General features: G+C 45.5%; 1 protein-coding gene across 1 annotated transcript in view; it reads left to right on the top strand.

Annotated features, from left to right (window-relative positions):
• The first annotated feature begins 8,878 nt into the window (after positions 1 to 8,878).
• The window catches only part of ATP6V0A4 (ATPase H+ transporting V0 subunit a4), a 66,301-nt gene continuing 53,719 nt past the window's right edge, over positions 8,879 to 21,460 (top strand). Inside the window, exons 1-6 of the mRNA XM_058442432.1 lie at positions 8,879 to 8,995; positions 10,871 to 10,949; positions 11,248 to 11,342; positions 16,947 to 17,072; positions 17,538 to 17,632; positions 20,101 to 20,227. Of these exons, the coding sequence (XP_058298415.1) occupies positions 8,879 to 8,995; positions 10,871 to 10,949; positions 11,248 to 11,342; positions 16,947 to 17,072; positions 17,538 to 17,632; positions 20,101 to 20,227 (639 nt within the window). The remainder of the gene's footprint in view (positions 8,996 to 10,870; positions 10,950 to 11,247; positions 11,343 to 16,946; positions 17,073 to 17,537; positions 17,633 to 20,100; positions 20,228 to 21,460) is intronic.

Raw genomic sequence — 21,460 nt, 5'->3', positions numbered from 1 at the left:
ACTCAAGCAGTTTACCTCCTCTTCTGGGGAAGAGATTAGTGCATTTTTAGTCGTATCATGGTAGAATTATGACCCTGTCATTGTCTTTATTTGGAGATTAAGGGTGGTTTAAGAGTTGTGTATAGGTGCCAAGTTGACAAGGGGTGGACTTGGAAAGGTTAATTTTATGGTCAACTTGAGTGAGCTAAGTGATGTCCACATAGCTGGTAAAACATTGTTTCTGGATGTGCCTGTGAGGGTATTTCTTGAATAGATTAGCATTTGAACGGGTAGACTGAGTAAAGAAGGTAGATATTCCATCTACATGTCTATCCTTCCACCAATATCACAGTCTTTTTTTTTTTTTTAAGACAGGGTCTCACTTTGTCACCCAGGCTGGAGTGCAGTGGCATGATCATGGCTCACTGCAGCCTCGACCTCCCCAGGCTCAAGTAATCCTCCCAAGTCGGCCTCCCAAGCAGCTGGGATCACAGGCACACACCACAAACCTGGCTAATATTTTTATTATGATTATTTGTAGAGATGATGGTCTCACTGTGTTGCCCACGCTGGTCTGAAACTCCTGGGCTCAAGCAATCCACCTGTCTTGGCCTCCCAAAATGCTGGGATTATAGGCTCGAGTCATCGCGCCTGGCCCAATACCACAGTCTTGATTACTGGTGCTGTACAGTAAGTCTTGAAGTTGGGTAGAGTGTTTCTCCCACTTCATTCTTCTGTTCATGAGATCTCTGCTGCTACCACCGGGGCTGGAGGAACAGAGATGCCTCATTACTGCTCCGCATGTGATCTTCACCATCAATGATGGGGGAGGAAGCGTTTATTACCAATGGATGTGGGTAAAAGTTCTGATTAGGTTTCTTCTGACACCCCCAACAGGGGCGAACAAGGAAGCCTTATTACCACAGAGTGGGGCTGAAGTTCAGACTCCCCACTCGGCCTGGAAGTCTAGGCTCCCTACTTGGGCTTTGCTGGCAATGGGGTGGGGGTCAGGGCCATAGTTTTTTCTGTGGCATTTAACTGGATTCGAGTGACTATTGTCTGAAAGTTTTCTTTCTTGGCAGACTGCCCCTTTCCTGGTCCTTTTGCTAGAGTGAGCAGGCTTTCTTTGGAACTTTTCTGCTGCACGTGTACTGGCTTCTGCCGCACTGAGTCTGGAATATACAGATTGATTATCTGTCCCTTATCTGAAATGCTCGGACCAGAAGTGTTTTAGATTTCAGATTTTTTCAGATTTTGGAATATTTGCATATATATATATATATATATATAAAATGAGATGTCTTGGGGATGGGACCCAAGTCTAAACACAAAAGTCATGTATGATTTTTTTTTGTTTTTGAGACAGTCTCACTCTGTCGCCCAGGCCAGAGTGCAGTGGTGCAATCTTGGCTCACTGCAAACTTTGCCTCCTGGGTTCAAGCGATTCTCCTGCCTCAGCCTCCTATGTAGCTGGGACTACAGGCACCCACCACCATGCCCCACTAATTTTTTTGTATTTTTAGTGAAGACGGTGTTTCACCATGTTGGCCAGGCTTGTCTCGAATTCCTGACCTCAAGTAATCTGCCCACCTTGGCCTCCCAAAGGGCTGGGATTACAGGCATGACCCACCACACCCAGCCTCATGTATGTTCATATATACCTTATGCACATAGCATGAAGGTAATTTTATTTTTCCCTTGAGGACTCTGAATGAAATATGTGTTGTGTGCCTGGTTTTGATTGCGACCTGTCACATGAAGTCAGTGAGATTTTCCACTTGTGGTGTCATGTTGGTGCTCAGAGTTTGGGATTTTGGAGCATTTCTGATTTTGAATTTTCAGATTAGGGATGCTCAACCTGTAGGAAGTAACAAGAAAACCCAGAGAACTCACCTCTGTTGTTTCTTGCATCTTGTGATTCCTAGAGGGTCTATCTTCTGTCCAGCCTTCATAGTCTGCTTATGTTTGCTGTATATATACTGTACAGGGTTTTTATTTTTACTGGTTGGGAAGAAAAAGTATTTCTACTCCCTTTTTCCAGATGCAGAAGCCAAAGTAATATATATATGTATATATGTATGTGTGTGTGTGTGTGTGTATGTATTTTTTTTTTTATTTGAGACGGAGTTTCCCTCTCTTTGCCCAGGCTGGGGTGCAATGGCACGATCTCGGCTCCCTGCAACCTCCTCCTTCCGGGTTCAGCTATTCTCCTGCCTCAGCCTCCTGAGTAGCTGGGATTACAGGCATGTGCCACCAAGCCCAGCTAATTTTTTGTATTTTTAGTAGAGACAGGGTTTCACCGTGTTGGCCAGGCTGGTCTTGAACTCCCGACCTCAGGTGATCCACCCACCTCAGCCTCCCAAAGTGCTGGGATGACAGGCGTGAGCCATCGCGCCCAGCCATAATATTTTTAAAAATGTGAACCAGGTCATGCCATTTCCCTGCTTAAAGTTTCCCAAGGGCTTCCCAATGCTATTGGAATAAAATTCAAATTCCTTATTGGCCCAGCAGACTTGGGGCATGGTTTGGCCCCTGCCTCCTACTTTGACATACCATACACATACTTTTTTTGTTGTTGTTGTTTTTGAGATGGAGTCTCGCTGTGTCTTTTAGGCTGGAGTGCTGTGGTGCGATCTCGGCTCACTGCAACCTCCACTTCCCGGGTTCAAGCGATTCTCGTGCCTCAGCCTCACGAGTAGCTGGGATTACAGGCTCACGCCACCACACCTGGCTAAATTTGTAATATTAGTAGAGAAGGGGGTTTTCACCATGTTGGCCAGGCTGGTCTTGAACTCCTGGCCTCAAAGTGATCCTCCTGCCTCAGGCTCCCAAACTGCTGGGATTACAGGCGTGAGCCACCGCGCCCAGCCTATACTTCCACTTTCTAAGTAAGCCTCTTCTGTTTTTCAGATAAGGTCACTGAGGCCCTGAGGTTAAATAGCTTTCCCAAGGTCATGCATGGTAAATGGCAGAGCTGGGATCTTGACTCCAGTAGTTGGGCTGGAGCCTCTGCTCTTAACCATTAGGATGTACTCTTTTCTCCACGTGTTCCTGAGTGGTTTCTGAGCACCCAGACATTTGAAAACTACTGCCCCACCCACTGACTGGGAGACACAGCAAACACCTGCCTTGGGGAAGAGCAGGATGAGAGGTGGGAGGGTGAAGTGGAGAGGGGAGGGAGGCATGAATTGAGGCCAGGGCTCCTAGTGCCTCCGGAGCTCATATGAAGGGAGAGGTAGAATCAACACTGGGAATGCCTTTTGCAGTTTTCAGTTCTTATCTTCCTGCTCTTCTTTGCAAATCTTGAGTTCAGCCTTTGGAACTTCATCCAGGTGGGTCTGGATTCTTGGACAGATCTGCCCTGGCGGGATGGGTGGGTGCAGCCGAGCTCCGCCTCTCAAGAAACCCAAGCAGCTCCTTTCCTCCAGGTTACAGAGCAGGTGCTCCCTCAGAGGGCTGGGCCTCCACTGCCCCAGGTTCACAATTGCTGCATCAGCTTAGCTGATTTTCCCAAACCGCCTACAGCTCCTCCCTGCTACTTCCCAGCCTAAAGTTTGATTTCTCACTCTGTGTTCTCTAAACAATGGTTCTAATTGAATCATGCACAAGTATCACCTGAGGAGCTTATTAAAAATGCAAGTCTTGGCCAGGCATGGTGGTTCATACCTGTAATCCCAGCACTTTGGGAGGCGGAGGTGGGAGGATTACTTGTAGGCCAGGAGCTGGAGGCCAGCCTGGGCAACATAGTGATACCCTGTCTTTATGTTGTCGTATTTTATAAAAATTAAAATAAAAAAATCAGCCAATCGCCGGGCACGGTGGCTCACGCCTGTAATCCCAGCACTTTGGGAGGCCGAGGCGGGCAGATCACAAGGTCAGGAGATCAAGACCATCCTGGCTAACACGGTGAAACCCCGTCTCTACTAAAAATACAAAAAATTAGCCAGGCGTGGTGGCAGGTGCCTGTAGTCCCAGCTACTCAGGAGGCTGAGGCAGGAGAATGGCGTGAACCCAGGAGGCGGAGCTTGCAGTGAGCCAAGATAGCACCACTGCACTCCAGCCTGGGCGACAGAGCGAGAGACTCTGTCTCAAAAAAAAAAAAAAAAAAAAAAAAAAAAAAAAAAAAAAAAAAAAAAAATCAGCCAATCATAGTGATGCACACCTGTAGTCCTAGCTACTCAGGAGGCTGAGGTGGGAGGATCGCTTGAGCCCAGGAGGTTGAGGCTGCAGTGAGCTGTGTTTGCGCCACCACACTCCAGCCTGGACAACACAACAAGACCCTGTCTCTTAAAAAAAAATGCAAATCTCGGGCCGGGCGCGGTGGCTCACGCTTGTAATCCCAGCACTTTGGGAGGCCGAGGCGGGTGAATCACGAGGTCAGGAGATCGAGACCACGGTGAAACCCCGTCTCTACTAAAAATACAAAAAATTAGCCAGGCGTGGTGGCGGGCGCCTGTAGTCCCAGCTACTCGGAGAGGCTGAGGCAGGAGAATGGCGTGAACCCGGGAGGCGGAGCTTGCAGTGAGCCGAGATTGCGCCACTGCACTCCAGCCTGGGGGACAGAGCCAGACTCTGTCTAAAAAAAAAAAAAAAAAAAAAAATGCAAATCTCAGACAATGTAGGAAACTTGAATCCTGATGGGATATTTGATATTAAGGCAAATTTAAGAATTATTGAATTTTAGGAGTGACTGGTATTTTATGTGTGTTTGTGTGTGTGTGTGTATAAAAGAATCCTTATCTTTTAGAGATACATGCTGAAATATTTTGAAAGAAATAATATGATGTATGGGATTTGCTTCCAAATAATCAGAAGTGGGGAGGGGAAGTGGGTGGGGTGTGGATGATAGAACATTCACAAACTGGTGCGGTCAAGTGATGTGTACATAGGGTTCCCTGTACTAGTTTCTGTACGTTTGCAGGTGTTTCAGTTTTTCCATACTAAAAAGTTAAAAAAAAGCACCCCCCTCACTCATTCTGGGGTACCTTCTAAGGCTCACTGGTGGGGAGAGTCCCTGTGGGGCATCTGTGCACCGCCCTGGAGAAGCAAAGCTCATTCAAACAAACGCAGGTGGCTGTTGCAGCCGCCCCACCCCTGGGCAAGAGAAATGAACCTAATTGGCTTGTTCTGCGCCTCACACCCTCTGTCAAATAAATAGGAAAAGACAAGACCCCTCCAAAGGAAAAGGGCACATACCACATTTGCTTCTGTCTCTTTTTACCTGGGCCACAGCGGAAGCTGAATTTTAGCCATTGGGCATTTCATAAGGAGTCTTCTATTTTCCTTTGAAAGTAGAGTGTTTTGGTTAATAGTTGATAGGATGGTGAGTGTGATATTTTTTATTTTCCAAAACTATTTTAATTTTTTCATTTATATATACAGATATATATACATATATACACATATGTATATATACACATATATATACATATATACACATATGTATATATACACATATATACACATATATACACACATATGTGTATATATACATATATGTGTATATATATGTGTGTGTGTGTGTATATATATTTATTTATTTATTTATTTTTGAGATGGAGTCTGGCTCTGTTGCCCAGGCTGGAGTGTAGTGGCGTGATCTAGGCTCACTGCAACCTCTGCCTCCTGGGTTCAAGCGATTCTCCTGCCTCAGCCTCCTGAGTAGCTGGGCTTACAGGCACTTGTCACCACACTCTGCTCATTTTTTCGTATTTTTAGTAGAGACAGGATTTCACCATGTTGGCCAGGCTAGTCTCAAACTCCTGACCTCAAATGATCCGCCCACCTCAGCCTCCCAAAGTGTGGGAATTACCGGCGTGAGCCACTGTGGCTGGCCCCCAAAATTATTTTTAAAAGTTATTTCATTTTTACAAATTCAAGGGATGTTTTGGCTTACTGGGGTCCTTCTAAGGCCTCCAGGAATCTTGTCCTCAACCTTCAGCTCCCTGAGGGGCAAGTTACTTTCATTAGAAAATAAATGAATGCTTCCTGCTGGGAACTTAAGGTCATGGCAGAGGGCACAGGTGGGGCGGGGGCTGAGCAGGCTGGCCGGTGGGGCAGGTTTATCCTCACCCACAACAGGCCAGTGTTGATACAACAGAGCTGCCTCCTGGCTCTTTGGGAGCCTGGGAGGAGAAGGAGCCGGGAGGGGCGCTGCGGGGAAGCCACCTGCGGATTCACCAGCTGCTGCTCCGCCCAGGACTGCTAGCAAGCACGGAGGGCTGCCACACTTGGGGCTCCCTGCTCCGTGCATCAGGTTGGGGAAACCACTGTCTGCCCCAGATCCCGACCCAGGACCCGCCTGGAGGAAGCTGGGGTAAGAAGGGTGTTGATGCTGTGCTTTTGATCTGCATGAAGCGAATGCCTTGGGTCTCTGGTCTATGTTCACTTGGCTGTAGTTACTAGACAGGGCAGTAGGAAAGCTTTGAATTCATCTTGGTGTCAAAAGGCACAAATGTGGGCCCAGACCATGTGCACTTCCTGAGGGATGATGTTCATCCTCTGGTCCATACATGGGATGTTGCTTCTGGAGTGCCCACTTTGTAGTGCTATTGACCTAGACCGGTGTGGGAGTGGAAAGAGGGCATGGTTCTAGCCTGGTGGACTTCACTGGTTTGTGTGTGGGGAATCCAGGCAGTTAAACAAGCGATTGTAAATGATTGCTCTTCTGGGGGCATGTAGGAGCGGGCTCAGCTCCTTGAGGGAGCTGGGAGTGTTAGGGAAGGCTTGTGGCGGAAGAAGATCCTTACCTGGAGACTGGAGGAGTGACAGGGTCATGCGGGGCATGGGATGGACGGTGGAGAGGAGGATATTGAGGTTCCAAACCCAGGGGAAAGCCTGCGCGAAGGGCCTGAAGCGGGTGGGAGCTGGGAGAAATGCAGGTTCCCTGGAGAGGCTAAAGCTGGAGGAGGACACAGAGGAGGGCAGCACATGCAGCCTTTGGCTGGCCAGCTCGAGGACTTTAGAGTTGGTCCTGTGTGAAACTGGGACAATGGGTAGGCCCAGTATCGAGCACACAGTAGATACTCTGTACGTGACAAAATTAAATCTACTCTGGAGGTGTGGAAGTTCTTCCAGAAGGTTGACCTGGGGGGAAACAGTGTGGTTTGGCAGCAGTAGGGCCATCGGGAGGATCTTTGGGAACAGCTTCTGTGCCCTCCTCCTCCCCTTGGCTCTCATGTGGCCTTCAATTTCACCATTGGAAAGAGCTTCACTTTCTTCCAACCCCCGGGAGGTGTCCTTCCCTGCCACCTGTTCTAAGTGACACTAAAGGCAGTCCAATGGGCAGCATGACTTGGATGGTCTATTAAGGAATGGAGAAATGTTCAGGAGTGACAAACTGCCCCACCCCAGAGTTTGGAATGCATTGATCGCTGCTGGGAGGCCTCTGATGACCAGGGCTCCATTCCCTGGCTACGTACGCTGTGTGCAGGCTGGTGGCAATGGCTTCAAGATCATCTCCCAGTTTCACAGTTAAACTTCGGACATGCATCTGTTAGAGTATGGTGGATGTTTTAATCTATTTCAGTCTAGATGTTTGAGATTCCCCTTTCAGGAGTGTGAGTCTTAGTCTTTTTTTTTTAATCAGCAGTGTCAATACACACTTATGACTGTATGGTGGAACTGTGTCTTGCAGGTCAGTTTTGGCTAACCTAACTCGCACCATTCCCCTGCCCCACTCACCCGTGGGCATCCTTCTTCCATATACAGGACATACAGATTTATTTTATTCCTGCTGACTGCACAGGGCTCTGTTATATCACAGTTTATTTAATCATTCCCCTATTGATGGATATCTAGGTTACAGCCATTTACTATGATTATTACATACAATGTTATAAGAAACATTCTTGTTCATCTGTTTCTCCATACATATCCAGGTCTATCTAGATAAATAGCAGTGGACATCTTGATTTGTGGGTATGAGGGATATAAGATTTGATAGACATTGATAAATTGCTCTCTGAAAAAGCTACAAAGAATTTACACATTAACGTTGGATATACCCAATGGGCATATGGATTACCAAATCTCGTTCTGATGACAAAAACTATTTTTCCTGACTAGGGAAATTGAGGACAAAGTATTCCGGAATCCAGAGTTGGTTGTGATACTCACGACTTAGTTCTGGAGTGACATTCTAGTGCATAAAAGGGCCTGTTTCCTCATACCCTCCACAACTCGAGTCTTTAGTCATATTTTAAAATATTTTGCCAGGTGAGAGCAATGGCTCATGCCTGTAATCCCAGCACTTTGGGAGACCAGAGTGGGAGGATCACTTCAGTCCAGGAGTTCAATACCAGCCTGGGCAACACAGCAAGACTCTGTCTCAACAAAAAAATAAAAAAACCAGTCGGGTGTGGTGGTGCACACCCGTAGTCCCAGCTACATAGGAGGCTGAGGCAGGAGGATCTCTTGAGCCCAGGAGGTTGAGGCTGCAGTGAGTCGTGTTTGTGCCACTGCACTCCAGCCTGGGTGACAGAGCAAGACTCTGTCTCAAAAATAAAGTATAATATTTTGCCAATCTGATGGAGGGCATAAAGTGCTATCTTGTTTTTGTTTATATTTTTAGAATCAGGATAGCCAGGCATCCTGTTACACACCTGTAGTCCCCGCTATTCAGGAGGCTGAGATGGGTAGATTACTTGAGCCTGGGAGGTTGAGGCTGCAGTGAGCCAAAATTGCACCACTGCATTCCAGCCCAGGGCAACAGCGTGAGACCCTGTCTCAAAAAAAAAAAAAAAAAGTCTCCTAAAATCAGGAGTGATTCCTCATGGATTTTTTTTCCCTGTTAGATTTTAATTTAACTTAAAAATTTCATCCTAAGGTTTTCACACATTTATTACCTTAAATATTAATATCTTTTTCTTTTTCTCCTGTAGACCGAGGCTGGGCCAAGATGGCGTCTGTGTTTCGAAGCGAGGAGATGTGTTTGTCACAACTGTTTCTCCAGGTGGAAGCTGCATATTGCTGTGTGGCTGAGCTCGGAGAGCTCGGATTGGTTCAGTTCAAAGATGTAGGTACTGAATTCTTTGGAGATAAGAGGAAAGCAGGGGTGGAAGTAGATAACTCTTGCACAACACTTCTTTATGGCTAACAATAACCATTTTGTAGAGAGAGGAGCCGTGAGCTGGAATCAACGAAATTCTGTAGTTTTAGTGCTTCTGGCTAGGATTTGTCATGACCAGGCAGGTCATTCAAGAGGGTGTTCTCCCTCCCTCCCTGACTGTCTCCTCTATAGGAATGTCTAAAATGTCTTGAAGCTCTAATGCAATCACTACACGTTAGATGTCATTGAATTTTTTTTCTCCTGTATAGCATCTTCAAACATTGTATATAGCCAATGGGCATGTAGATTACCAAACTTTGTTCTGACCTTAAAAACTATTTTTCCTGACTAGACAGGCTGAGGACAAAGTATTCTGGAGTCCAGAGTTGGTTGTCATACCTGGGATTGAGTTCCAGAGTGATATTCTAGAGTTAGACTGTCTTGAGTATGACATTGGGGTATCATTTCCCAGGGGCAGTTTAGACCCTCGCCAAGCTCTTAGTCTAATTTAGAAAACCAGTCCTTCTTTACTTCTTCACTAAGGTCAGGGTCAGAGCTAAGCTCCCGCAGTGAAGGATCACATCTCGTTCTTTGCGTCCCTCGTTCTTCACACAGGACCTCATATGAGGCAGGTCCTCAATAACGTTTATTGATCTGAGCTGAGAGTTGAGGTTTTGTCGATGACTGTGATATGTTACATGGAGCTGTGCAATCTTCAAGGTCTGGTCATTTTTATGACCCCATTGAGGATTTTGAGGCTCATTTGGATAGCCAAGGCAGAGAAATAAGGTAAACTTAGATGAGGGCGGACTTCCTTCCTTCCTTCCTTCCTTCGTTCCTTCCTTCCTTCTTCCTTCCTTCCTTTTCTTCCTTTTTTCTTTTCCTTTCTTTTTTCTTTTCTTTTCTTTTTTCAGGCAGATATATAATTTTCTCCGATGCTGTGGGTTTTTTTCACCTCCTATTAAGAAAGTGAAAGGACACTGTTAAGTGTCCTTTGATGCACAAAAATTTTTAATTTTGATTAAGTCCAATTTTTTTTTTTTTTTTTTTGAGACAGAGTCTCGCTCTGTAGCCCAGGCTGGAGTGCAGTGGCACAATCATGGCTCATTGTAGCCTTGACCTCCCAGGCTCAAGCCATCCTCCTACCTCAGCACACCACCACGCTCAGTTAATTTTGCAATTTTTTGTAGAGACAAGGTCTCATTATGTTGCCCAGGTTGGTCTCGAACTCCTGGGCTCAAGTGATCCACCAGCCTCGACCTCCCAAAGTGTTTGGATTACAGGCATGAGCAACTGCACCTGGCCAGGACTTTTTTTCTTTTAGAAATGAGAGGGTGAATGTTGAAGCATTTGGGGAATTGAATATAAGAACACTAAGGTGTGTTTTGCCTGTAACTCACCTGTGTTGTGCATGGAAGTATCTATTCCTAAGATAATTCCAGCAACATTCTCTAGTATTAAAAAGATAATAAAATGACCAAAAGGGGGCTTAGCACAGTGCCTCATGCCTGTAATCCCAGCACTTTGAGAGGCTGAGGTGGGCGGATCACATGAGGTCAGGAGCTTGAGGCCAGCTTGGCCAACATGGTGAAACCCCATCTCTACTACAAATACAAAAATTAGCCAGGCGTGGTGGTGGGTGCCTATAATCCCAGTTACTTGGGAGGCCGAGGCAGAAGAATCACTTGAACCCAGGAGGTGGAGGTTACAGTGAGCTGAGATCGTGCCATTGCCCTCCAGCCTGGGTGACAAGATTAAAACTCCGTCTCAAAAAAAAAAAAAAAAAAGAAAATCTATTGGCAGCTGTTGCTACTAATGTGTATCTTGTGATTTCCCCCCTAGTTAAATATGAATGTGAACAGCTTTCAAAGGAAATTTGTGAATGAAGTCAGAAGGTGTGAATCACTGGAGAGAATCCTCCGTAAGCCAATTTTTTTTTTTTTTTTGCTTACTGTTCAAATGTGAACTGGCCAGGGGGTCAGTAGTTTGCAGGACTTAACGAACAAATGTGTCCCTATTTGCAGTACTTTTTGAGGTGGTCCCAGAGGCCCACCTGGAGGGAATGGGGAGGTTGCGGGTGGGATCCAGGTGCTGTGGCAGCTCCTAGGACACTTCAGGTAGCTGAGCTGAGTGAAAGGCACGTGTCTTGCTTGACTTCATTTCTTAGTTATGAGAAAACACAATCACCTTGGGGTTTCTGGTGGGTTTTCATTCTTCAGGTTTTCTGGAAGACGAGATGCAAAATGAGATTGCAGTTCAGTTGCTTGAGAAAAGCCCACTGACCCCGCTCCCACGGGAAATGATTATCCTGGAGGTAAGTTCTCCACTTTGCTGGCCTCCCCAGGTAAGGACAGTCGTGAAGCCTGTCTCTTTGAAGGCCCTGAGAGCCACTTGCAGGTTCCGTACCTGGTTGCTGAAGGCAGGGAGGCAGGCTTGCATGGTCGTCTCCTTCTCAGGGTTACAGCCCCAGGAAAATCCCAGTGTGCAGTTTTTAGAGCCACACCTGCTGATCTGGAGACAGCTGTTTTCCTTTCTCAGCACAGCCCTAGGGAAGCTTAGCCCACTTTGAGGAGTTGATTGCTTTTGTGGGCGTAATCTTACAGGCAGTGGAGTCTTGTCTGCCTGGTGCCACTGAATGGGCTGAGTGTGGGCATAATGGGATGTTTTCTAATCTCTGTCTGGTGGGAAGCAGCTGATGAGTTGGACCCACTCCAGATGGAGGCTGCTTCTCTGACTGGCTTCTGTAGGTCAACTGGGAGAAGACTGCAGTTTTCAAGGACATTTCAGCTGGTGGGGCTCTCCCTCTTTCCTTTCCTTCTCCATTTCCTTACCCTTCTGTCTTTTATAAAACACTGAATACTGGCTGGGCACAGTGGCTCACCCCTGTAATCCCACCACTTTGGGAGGCCGAGGCAGGTGGATCACGAGGTCAGGAGTTCGAGACCAGCCTGGCCAACATGGTGAAACCCTGTCTCTACTAAATATACAAAAATTAGCCGGGGGTCGTGGTAGCTTCCTGTAATCCCAGCTACTTGGGAGGCTGAGGCACAAGAATTGCTTGAATCCGGGATGCAGAGGTTGCAGTGAGCTGAGATTGTGCCACTGCACTCCAGCCTGGGCAACAGAGCGAGACTCCATCTCAAAAACAAACAAAAAACAAAAAAACCACTGAATACCTGCCACTTGCAAGGTACCTTAGAGAGAAATAAACATGACTGTGCCCTCCAAGGGCTTATAGAGCAGGTGGTGGGGACAGGGATGAGGGGCAGGGCTGGGAGAGGAAGTAAAGAGGTAGGCAGAGCCAGACCATGGAGGACCCTGGGGGACTTAATTGAAAAAGCAGGTATTTTATCCTCAGCAGTGGAACAGCTCATTCCAGGTAGGCAAGGCTTCACAGAGCTGAGCCTTTTCTTATCATATTTTTTGAGATGGAGTCTGCTCTGTTGCCCAGGCTGGAGTGCAGTGGTGTGATCTTGGCTCACTGCAACCTCCGAGGCTCAAGCCATTCTCCTGCCTTAGCCTCCCAAGTAGCTGGGATTACAGGCATGTGCCACCACACCCAGCTAATTTTTTTTATTTTTAGTAGAGGCGGGGGGTTTCACCATGTTGTCCAGGCTGGTCTTGAACTCCTGACCTCAGGTGATCTGCCCACCTTGGCCTCCCAAAGTGCTGGGATTACAGGCGTGAGCCACCACACTTGGCCTGTTTATTGATTTTTTACTGTATTACAAATTAAAATAGAAAAGTATGTAAAATATTTATGTATTAATTCACTTGAAAATAACAATAATGTCTCATTACATGCTAACATTTTTTAAATGAAAAATGACTGTCTTTTCTAAGACAAAAACACTTTCATTAGAAGGGTGGCATTGTTCGTGAATTTTTCAAGTGCTTGGCTAATAGAAGACAGCTGGTTTCTCACACCTGCTTCTACTTTAACTCTGTTGGTGAGGTGCTGTTTTTATTGAAGTAGAGGAAGATAATCCAGCCTTACACAGATAAGTAGTGGGAAAAGGGAGGAATATTTTAATAGTCTTTTCAAATAATTATGGATATTCTTCTTTGATATTACACTGAAACTTGATGAGCATAGACGCTGTCTTGATTTTGTTAAACAGGTAACATGTGCTGCTTTTGTTTTCAAACTTGAGTTGGCTATAGTACCTTAAAAAAGGAATTCATCCAACTGGGTTTAGTTTTGGCTGACTTCAACCATGCCAAGGCACACACATTTTCGAGTTTCACCATTTTAAGTTTAAAAGATTCAATCTTGACTGATATTAATAAGTTTTTCTGGGTGGGGGGGAGCTAAAATTTGAGTGGATAGCCTTTTTTATTTTTATTTTTTTGTGAAATTTATTGTTTTGGGCTATATTGTTTATCTTTTATCTCTTTGGTAAGGGTGTCTCTTAGGTGGATTAAAAAAATATATATATATATCTAGCATGATAGGCCGGGCACAGTGGCTCATGCCTGTAATCCCAGCACTTTGGGAAGCCAAGGTGGGTGTATTGCTTGAGGTCAGGAGTTCGAGACCAGCCTGACTAACATGGTGAAACCCCATCTCTATTGAAAATACAAAAATATTAGCCAGGTATGGTGGCGCATGCCTGTAATCCCAGCTACTGTAGAGGCTGAGGCAGGAGAATTGTTTGAACCCAGGAAGGGGAGGTTGCAGGGAACTGAGATTGTACTACTGCACTCCAGCCTGGGCGGCAGAGCAAGACTGTCTCAGAATAAAAAAAAAAAAAAAAAAGAAAAAGAAAAAAAGAAAAGAAAATCTAGCATGATATTTTAAGGTGTTAAAGCTCTACATTCATAAATTTGTAGGAATAGATAAGGGGCAATCGGATGTGTGCACAAGTCTTTCCTTAGTGTTTTTCTTCTGAATGTTATTTGCTGTAAAAATGAAATTAAAACAGCACCAGGGCTGGGCATGGTGGCTCATGCCTGTAATCCCAACATTTTGGGAGGCCAAGGCAGGAGGACTGCTTGAGCTCAGGAGTTTGAGACCAGTCTGCCCAACATAATGAGACTCTGTCTCTACAAGAAAATAAAAAAAATCAGCGGGGTGTGGTGGTGTGCACCTGTGGTCCCAGCTACTTGGGAGGCTCAGGCAGGAGAATGGCTACCAGAAGGTCGAGGCTGCGGTAAGCTGTGTTCACACCACTGCACCCTAGCCTGGGCAACAGAGTGAGACCTTCTCTCAAAAACAAAACCAAAAACCACCAGCATAAAAGTAGGAGAGTAATATCTTTTAACCATTCATTGCTCACTGGGATTGATTTGTTGATTGATTGATTTGACTAATCCTGCAGTTAGCTGTGTTCCCCCGACATTCCTAGAGAGTTGAATCCTTTGGCAAGAGTACACCAATGGCTCCGGGCCCCTGCCTTGTTGAGTTTCTAAAGAGGCTTTTATAACAGTCCTAGAGGAAATACTAATTCAGGGGGGAGGGAAAAAACCACCATCCCAGCAGAAACTGCCCTGACTTTTCCTTGTTTTCAGGCTTTATTCTCATGCAGCTATACTTTCATATAATTATATATCCATTGTGTATAGTAATGGCAGCATTATTTTCATGGCATCATTAAGTGGATAGAGGAAATGATTGGGAAATGAAGATTTACTTTTTCCCCCAACTTTGTGTCATTATATTCAGTGTTCAAAATTCAGGGTAATGGCTTTCTCCGAGACGGGAGGTAATGGAGTGGAACTGAAGCTGGATGATGGGCGGATGGGATTCGCGCTGCTTGTGTGTGTTTAAAATTTTCCATAGTAATTCAATTTTGTCTAATACTAAGCATTTCAGGGAGAGCTAACATTTACAGGATTATCATTTTTTATTGTTTTAAAAAAATCTCTTTGTGCCAGGCGCAGTGGCTCACAGCTGTAATCCCAGCACTTTGGGAGGCCGAGGTGGGTGGATCCCTTGAGGTCAGGAGTTCGAGACTAGCCTGGCCAACATGGTGAAACCCCATCTCTACTAAAAATACAAAAAAATTAGCCGGGCCTGGTGGTGCGTGCCTGTAATCCCAGCTACTTGGGAGGCTGAGGCAAGAGAATCGCTTGAACCCAAGAGGTGGATGTTGCAGTGAGCCAAGATTGTGCCACTGCACTCCAGCCTGGGCGACAGAGTGAGACTTTGTCTTAAAAACAAAAACAAAAACAAAAAACTCTGTTAACAATGTCTTTTAGATGGGTTAAAAACTAGCATGATAATCTCTTCTTTAATAGGTGACCTTAATCCATTTCCATTTATTGTGATTTCTGATTCACTGGCTTTTTCGGTTAGTATTCCTTTTGTTTTTTACTTCCCTTCCCTTTCCTGTCTTTCTGTAATACCTGCCAACCTTTCCCCACTACCCCTTGGTGTGCAAGCTACAGATGACAGTTACACTTAACACTTCAAGGCACATATTCACTAAATTTTTCTCATAATATTTGCTACTGGTTCAATTATCACCCCTTTGTGGATATGTGTCCTTTTTTTCCCTGATAGCCTTTAAGGTTTTATCTTTGTTCTATAGTTTTACTCCTGTGTGTTTCAGTGTGGATTTGTTATTGTTTTTGTTAAACATTAAATTGAATTAGTAGAATTTTTATAAAACATGTAAGGTATAAAAAGTAAGGATCAGCACACACCATGTGTCTGTTGCCCTGTGTAAGATAACGGTACCCACAGGGACATTCATAAAAACCTGCATGCCCCTCCTCACCCCTCCTCCATCTCCTTTCCCCTCTTCCCTTCGAGATCATCATTATCCTAACTTTTGTATTTTTCCATAGTTTTATTACATTTATTTTTCTAAATTTTCTAAATAACATTTGATATAGCTTTACATGTTAAAAAATTTTCTCTAAATAGAACTATATTGTTTATTCTTCTGCAACTTGCTATTTCATCATTTCATATATACATAATATACATATACATATATACATACATGTGTGTATATATATATATATATTTTTTGAGACAGAGTCTAAAAAAAAGCTTTGTTGCCCAGGTGGGAGTGCAGTGGTGCAATCTCTGCTCACTGTAACCTCTGCCTCCCAGATTCAAGTGATTCTCCTGCCTCAGCCTCCCGAGTAGCTGTGACTACAGGCATGTGCCACCATGCCTGGCTAATTTCTGTGTTTTTAGTAGAAACAGGTTTTCACCATGTTGGCCAGGCTGGTCTTGAACTCCTGACCTCAAGTGATCCACTTGTCTCAGCCTCCCAAAGCGCTGGGATTACAGGCTGAGCCACTGTGCCTGTATTTTAAGACTCCATATTGTTTCATGTTTCTGAAGTTATTTTTATTTTTTTTTATTTATTTTTTTGAAATGGAGTCTTGCTCTGTCGCCCAGGCTAGAGTGCAGTGGCCTGATCTTGGCTCACCACAGCTTCTGCCTCCCAGGTTCAAGTAACTCTGCTGCCTCAGCCTCCTGAGTAGCTGGGATTACAGGCATGCGTCACCATTCCTGGCTAATTTTTCTATTTTTAGTAGAGATGGGGTTTCGCCACATTAACCAGGTTGGTCTTGAACGCTTGACCTCAAGTGATCTGCACATCTCAGCCTCCCAAAGTGCTGGGATTACAGGCATGAGCCACCGCACCCGGCCTGGCCTAGTGTTTTAAATGAGGAGAGGCATGATTTGCCAAAATGTCTTGACTTCTCCATGAAGTGGCCACCCACTCCTCCAAGTGCTTCCTAATCCTCTCGTTTGGTGATGGAACTCTTAAGAGAGCACGCACGTGTGTGTGTGTGTGTGTTTGTGTGTGTGTGTGTGTGTGTGTGTGTATTAGGGTCTGCAATCATGTTATGTGCTGATTCCTTTGATTTTTTTTTAGTCATCTGTTGTGGGTAAGTATTTCAGGAATGTCATAGCACTTTCTGTTGGCTTACCTTCTTTTTCCTTCCTGCATAGACTGTTCTAGAAAAACTGGAAGGAGAGTTACAGGAAGCCAACCAGAACCAGCAGGCCTTGAAACAAAGCTTCCTAGAACTGACGGAACTGAAATACCTCCTGAAGAAAACCCAAGACTTCTTTGAGGTGGTCACGTGGGGATGATTTACTAAAAGGCCCGTTCCTCAGAACCTCAAATTTCCATTTTGGAAACTGGCTGGCCTGGGATCTGAGTAAATCACTCTGTTTCTGTTCCATGGCTAGGCCATTGGTGAGGGCGGGGGAGTATTTTGGGTGGAATAATTGTAGTGCTGGTTGAATTGAAGGGAAAAATATTATGGTGCTCAGTAAAATGCATGTGCTGAAAATGGCTCAGGCAGAAAGAGAAGTCAGAACCAAGCACAGCAGTTGGTTTGAGAAGTTTTAGGGTTTTGATAGGAAAAGATCAGGGAAGCTTTTTGATCTGGCCAGGAGCACTCTGTTTTCTGACTTCTGTTAACTTTTTGTGGAAAATTAAAGCTTCACTAAAACCAGAGAAAATCTTGAGGTGTGGGTGCCTTTTGAGTTTCCCTAAATATATTTACATGAAAATCATAGTGCTTTGACTTTCAGACGGAAACCAATTTAGCTGATGATTTCTTTACTGAGGACACTTCTGGCCTCCTGGAGTTGAAAGCGGTGCCTGCATATATGACTGGAAAGTTGGGGTTAGTGTAACTCTTGTGCGTAGATGGGTCCCTGGTCCTGGCAAGTGATTTCTGAGTGAGTGAATGAACGGGTGAACAAATAGCCACTGGAATGGGGACTGTTTCCCATGGATGCAAAGCCTCTGCTGAGGAATAGACCCATGTGTAACTTACTAGGTTGGTGGAGTCGGAAGTGGCGTCAGCTTCTTGTTAGTGACGATGCTGACCTCCTTGAGCCTGAAGACTGCAATGTTTATATTGCTCCCCCGTGGGAAGCTGTGGGGATCATTGTTCAGATGGTTATCACAACTCTTCCCTGGCGCTGGAACAAGGCTATGGGGACATATGTTTTTCCTTTCTCTTTAAAGTACTATTTTGGGGGCCGGGCGTGGTGGCTCACACCTGTAATCCCAGCACTTTGGGAGGCTGAGGTGGGTGGATCACTTGAGGTCAGGAGTTTGAAACCAGCCTGGCCAACGTAGTGAAACCCCAGTCTCTACTAAAAATACAAAATTAGCCAGGCGTGGTCGCACGTGCCTGTAATACCAGCTACTCAGGAAGTTGAGGCAAGAGAATCACTTGCACCCTGGAGGTAGAGGTTGCAGTGAGCCAAGATCATGCCACTGCACTCTAGCCTGGGCAACAGAGCAAGACTCCAGCTCAAAAAAAATAAAATAAAATATTACTTTGATAATAAAATGCATTTGGAGTTTGAATTTTTTTTTTTCAGACAGAGTCTCACTCTGTCGCCCAGGCTGGAGTGCAGTGGCGTGATCTCGGCTCACTGCAAGCTCCGCCTCCCAGGTTCACACCATTCTCCTGCCTCAGCCGAGTAGCTGGGACTACAGGCGCCTGCCACCATACGCGGCTAATTTTTTTGTGTTTTTAGTAGAGACGGGGTTTCACCGTGTTAGGCAGGATGGTCTTGATCTCCTGACCTCGTGATCCGCCCACCTTGGCCTCCCAAAGTGCTGGGATTACAGGCGTGAGCCACCGCGCCTGGCCTGAATTTTTATTTATTATTTTTTTTTTATACGGGGTCTCGCTCTGTTGCCCAGGCTGGAGTGCAAAGGTGCAATCATAGCTCACTGCAGCCTTGACCTCTCGGGCTCAAGTGATCTTCCTACCTCTGCCTTGCAAGTAGCTGGACCATAGGCACGTGCCACAATGCCAGGCTAATTTTTAAAAAAATTTTTAGTAAAGATGAGGCCTCACTGTGTTGCCCAGGATACATTTTTAAATGTAATTAGAAATGGGGGCCAGATGTGGTGGCTTATGCGTGTAATCCCAGCACTTTGGGAAGCTGAGGCAGGAGGATCACTTGAGGCCAGGAGTTTGAGATAGGCCTGGGCAACATAGCAAGACTCTGTGTCTACAAAAAAAATTTTTTTAATAAAAAAAAAGAAATGGGATAGTTATGCAATCAAGTTATTTCCCAGAAGCAGTAATATGATGAGTTATAGCCATAAAAATAATGTGGCGATTCAAAATGGTAGGATTTTGTTCAGTGCCTAAGTGAAATTGATGCATTTTAAAGCATTTCTGGAAGTTGTGAGTTTGGGATTTATGATTTCTTTTTCAATAGATATTTGAGGGCTTGATATTTGAGGCACTAGGCATTGAATTTGAAATGAAAATAAAAATATTTATTGGAAATATTTGATCAGAAGGTAATACAGGATCAATGTACATTTAAAGTAATAAGCCAGTGAAACTCACTATCTAACATGAGAAGTTTGGGTCAGCAGTTATCTACATGCTTGGATAATGGAAAAAACAGATATATATAGACATCAATGTATTTTTCCCTCAGTATTAAAATATTTTTGGAAAAATGCATAGAGACCACTGTTGAATATTTGCTATCATTAGCTACAATGCAATGCATGATGAATGATCTAGCATATTCTTTTTTTTTTTTGAGACAGAGTTTCACTCTTCTCTGCCCAGGCTGGAGTGCAATGGCACAATCTTGGCTCACTGCAACCTCCGCCTCCCAGGTTCAAGTGATTTTCCTACCTCAGCCTCCTGAGTAGCTGGGACTATAGGTGCACGCCACCAGGTGTGGCTGATTTTGTATTTTTAGTAGAGATGGGGGGGTTTCACCATGTTGGCCAGGCTGGTCTCGAACTCCTGACCTCAGGTGATCCGCACGCTTCGGCCTCCCAAAGTGCTGGGATTACAGGTGTGAGCCACAGCGCCCAGCCGTTCTATCATATTCTTAATTGCAATTAGTGACGATATAGTATTGGAATGATTAAGGATATTTCAAGATATCAAAGAAAACAGAAGGTCAAAGGGACTTGGGGCAAGTCGGGGCTGGATGCGGGGTGGCCTTGGGACTCCTGTCGGTAGAGCTGTGTCGGGGTCGCTTCTGCTCACAGAGTGAATGGCCCTTCCTTTCATGGTGCATCTTCACGTCCTACAGGACCTTCTCTCTGCACCCCAATCCCTGTGCCTAAGGAATGTCTTCTCTTCTGGCTGCCTAGGTTCATAGCCGGTGTGATCAACAGGGAGAGGATGGCTTCCTTTGAGCGGTTACTGTGGCGAATCTGCCGAGGAAACGTGTACTTGAAGTTCAGTGAGATGGACGCCCCTCTGGAGGATCCTGTCACGGTGGGAACCTCGGGCTGCAAAAACTTTCTCTGAGACTTCCCGTAGCCCTCAGCAGAAGCGCTTCGTTCTCCCAAAACATGGGGGGTCTTTAGTTTGATGAAACTAATATCTATTTCCTTTCTTTCTCCTCTTTTTCCTTCCCTTCTACTTTGTTCCTTTTTTTTTTTTTTTTTTTTTTTTTTTTTTTTGAGACGGAGTCTTGCTCTGTCGCCCAGGCTGGAGTGCAGTGGCGCAATCTCAGCTCACTGCAAGCTCTTCTCCTGCCTCAGCCTCTCCGAGTAGCTGGGACTACAGGCGCCCGCCACCATGCCCGGCTAATTTTTTGTATTTTTAGTAGAGACAGGGTTTCACCGTGGTCTCGATCTCTTGACCTCATGATCCGCCCGCCTCGGCCTCCCAAAGTGCTGGGATTACAAGCGTGAGCCACCGCGCCCGGCCTTTGTTCCTTTTTAAAAATATATATTTGAAAGGTCAGTTCAAGGACTGATTCTTGGCAACACCTCATAATTGGTTCATTCTTCCCAAAGACATAGCTATACTTTTCTCTAGAACTTAGTTATACTAGTACTATCCTAGGCGGCAGCTGTGTCTTAAAGAACTGAGAACTGATTGAGGTCAGCTTCTCAAGCTTCAATGTGCACGCGAGCATAGAGGTCACCCGGGGATCTTGTTACAATGCAAATTCCAGGCCAGGCATGGTGGCTCATGCCTGTAATCCTAGCACTTTGGGGAGCCCAGGGTGGGAGGACCTTTTGAGGTTAGGGGATTGAGACCAGCCTGGGCAACATAGCAAGAAAACAGCTCTACAAAAAAAATGTCAACCAGGTGTGGTGGCACACACCGGTAGTCCCAGCTACTTAGGAAGCTGAGGTGGGAGGACAACTTGAGCCCAGGAGGTCAAGGCTGCAGTGAGCTATGATCACACCACTGCACTCCAGCCTGGGGAACAGAGTGAGACCCTATCTCAAAAAAAAAAAAAAAAAAGGCATGGTGGCTCATGCCTGTAATCCCAGCACTTTGGGAGGCCGAGGTGGGCGGATCACCTGAGGTCAGGAGTTTGAGACCGTCCTGGCCAACATGGTGAAGCTCTGTCTCTACTAAAAATATAAAAATTAGCCGGGAGTGGTGGCGCACACCTGTAGTCCCAGCTACTTGCGAGGCCGAGGCAGGAGAATCGCTGGTACCTAAGAGGCGGAGGTTGCAGTGAGCCGAGATTGTGCCACTGCACTCCAG

Source organism: Hylobates moloch, unplaced genomic scaffold, assembly GCF_009828535.3.
Source record: "Hylobates moloch isolate HMO894 unplaced genomic scaffold, HMol_V3 SCAFFOLD_1, whole genome shotgun sequence".
Lineage (NCBI taxonomy): Eukaryota > Metazoa > Chordata > Mammalia > Primates > Hylobatidae > Hylobates > Hylobates moloch.
Note: the sequence above shows the minus strand (reverse complement) of the source record. Positions and strands in the feature narration are given on the sequence as shown.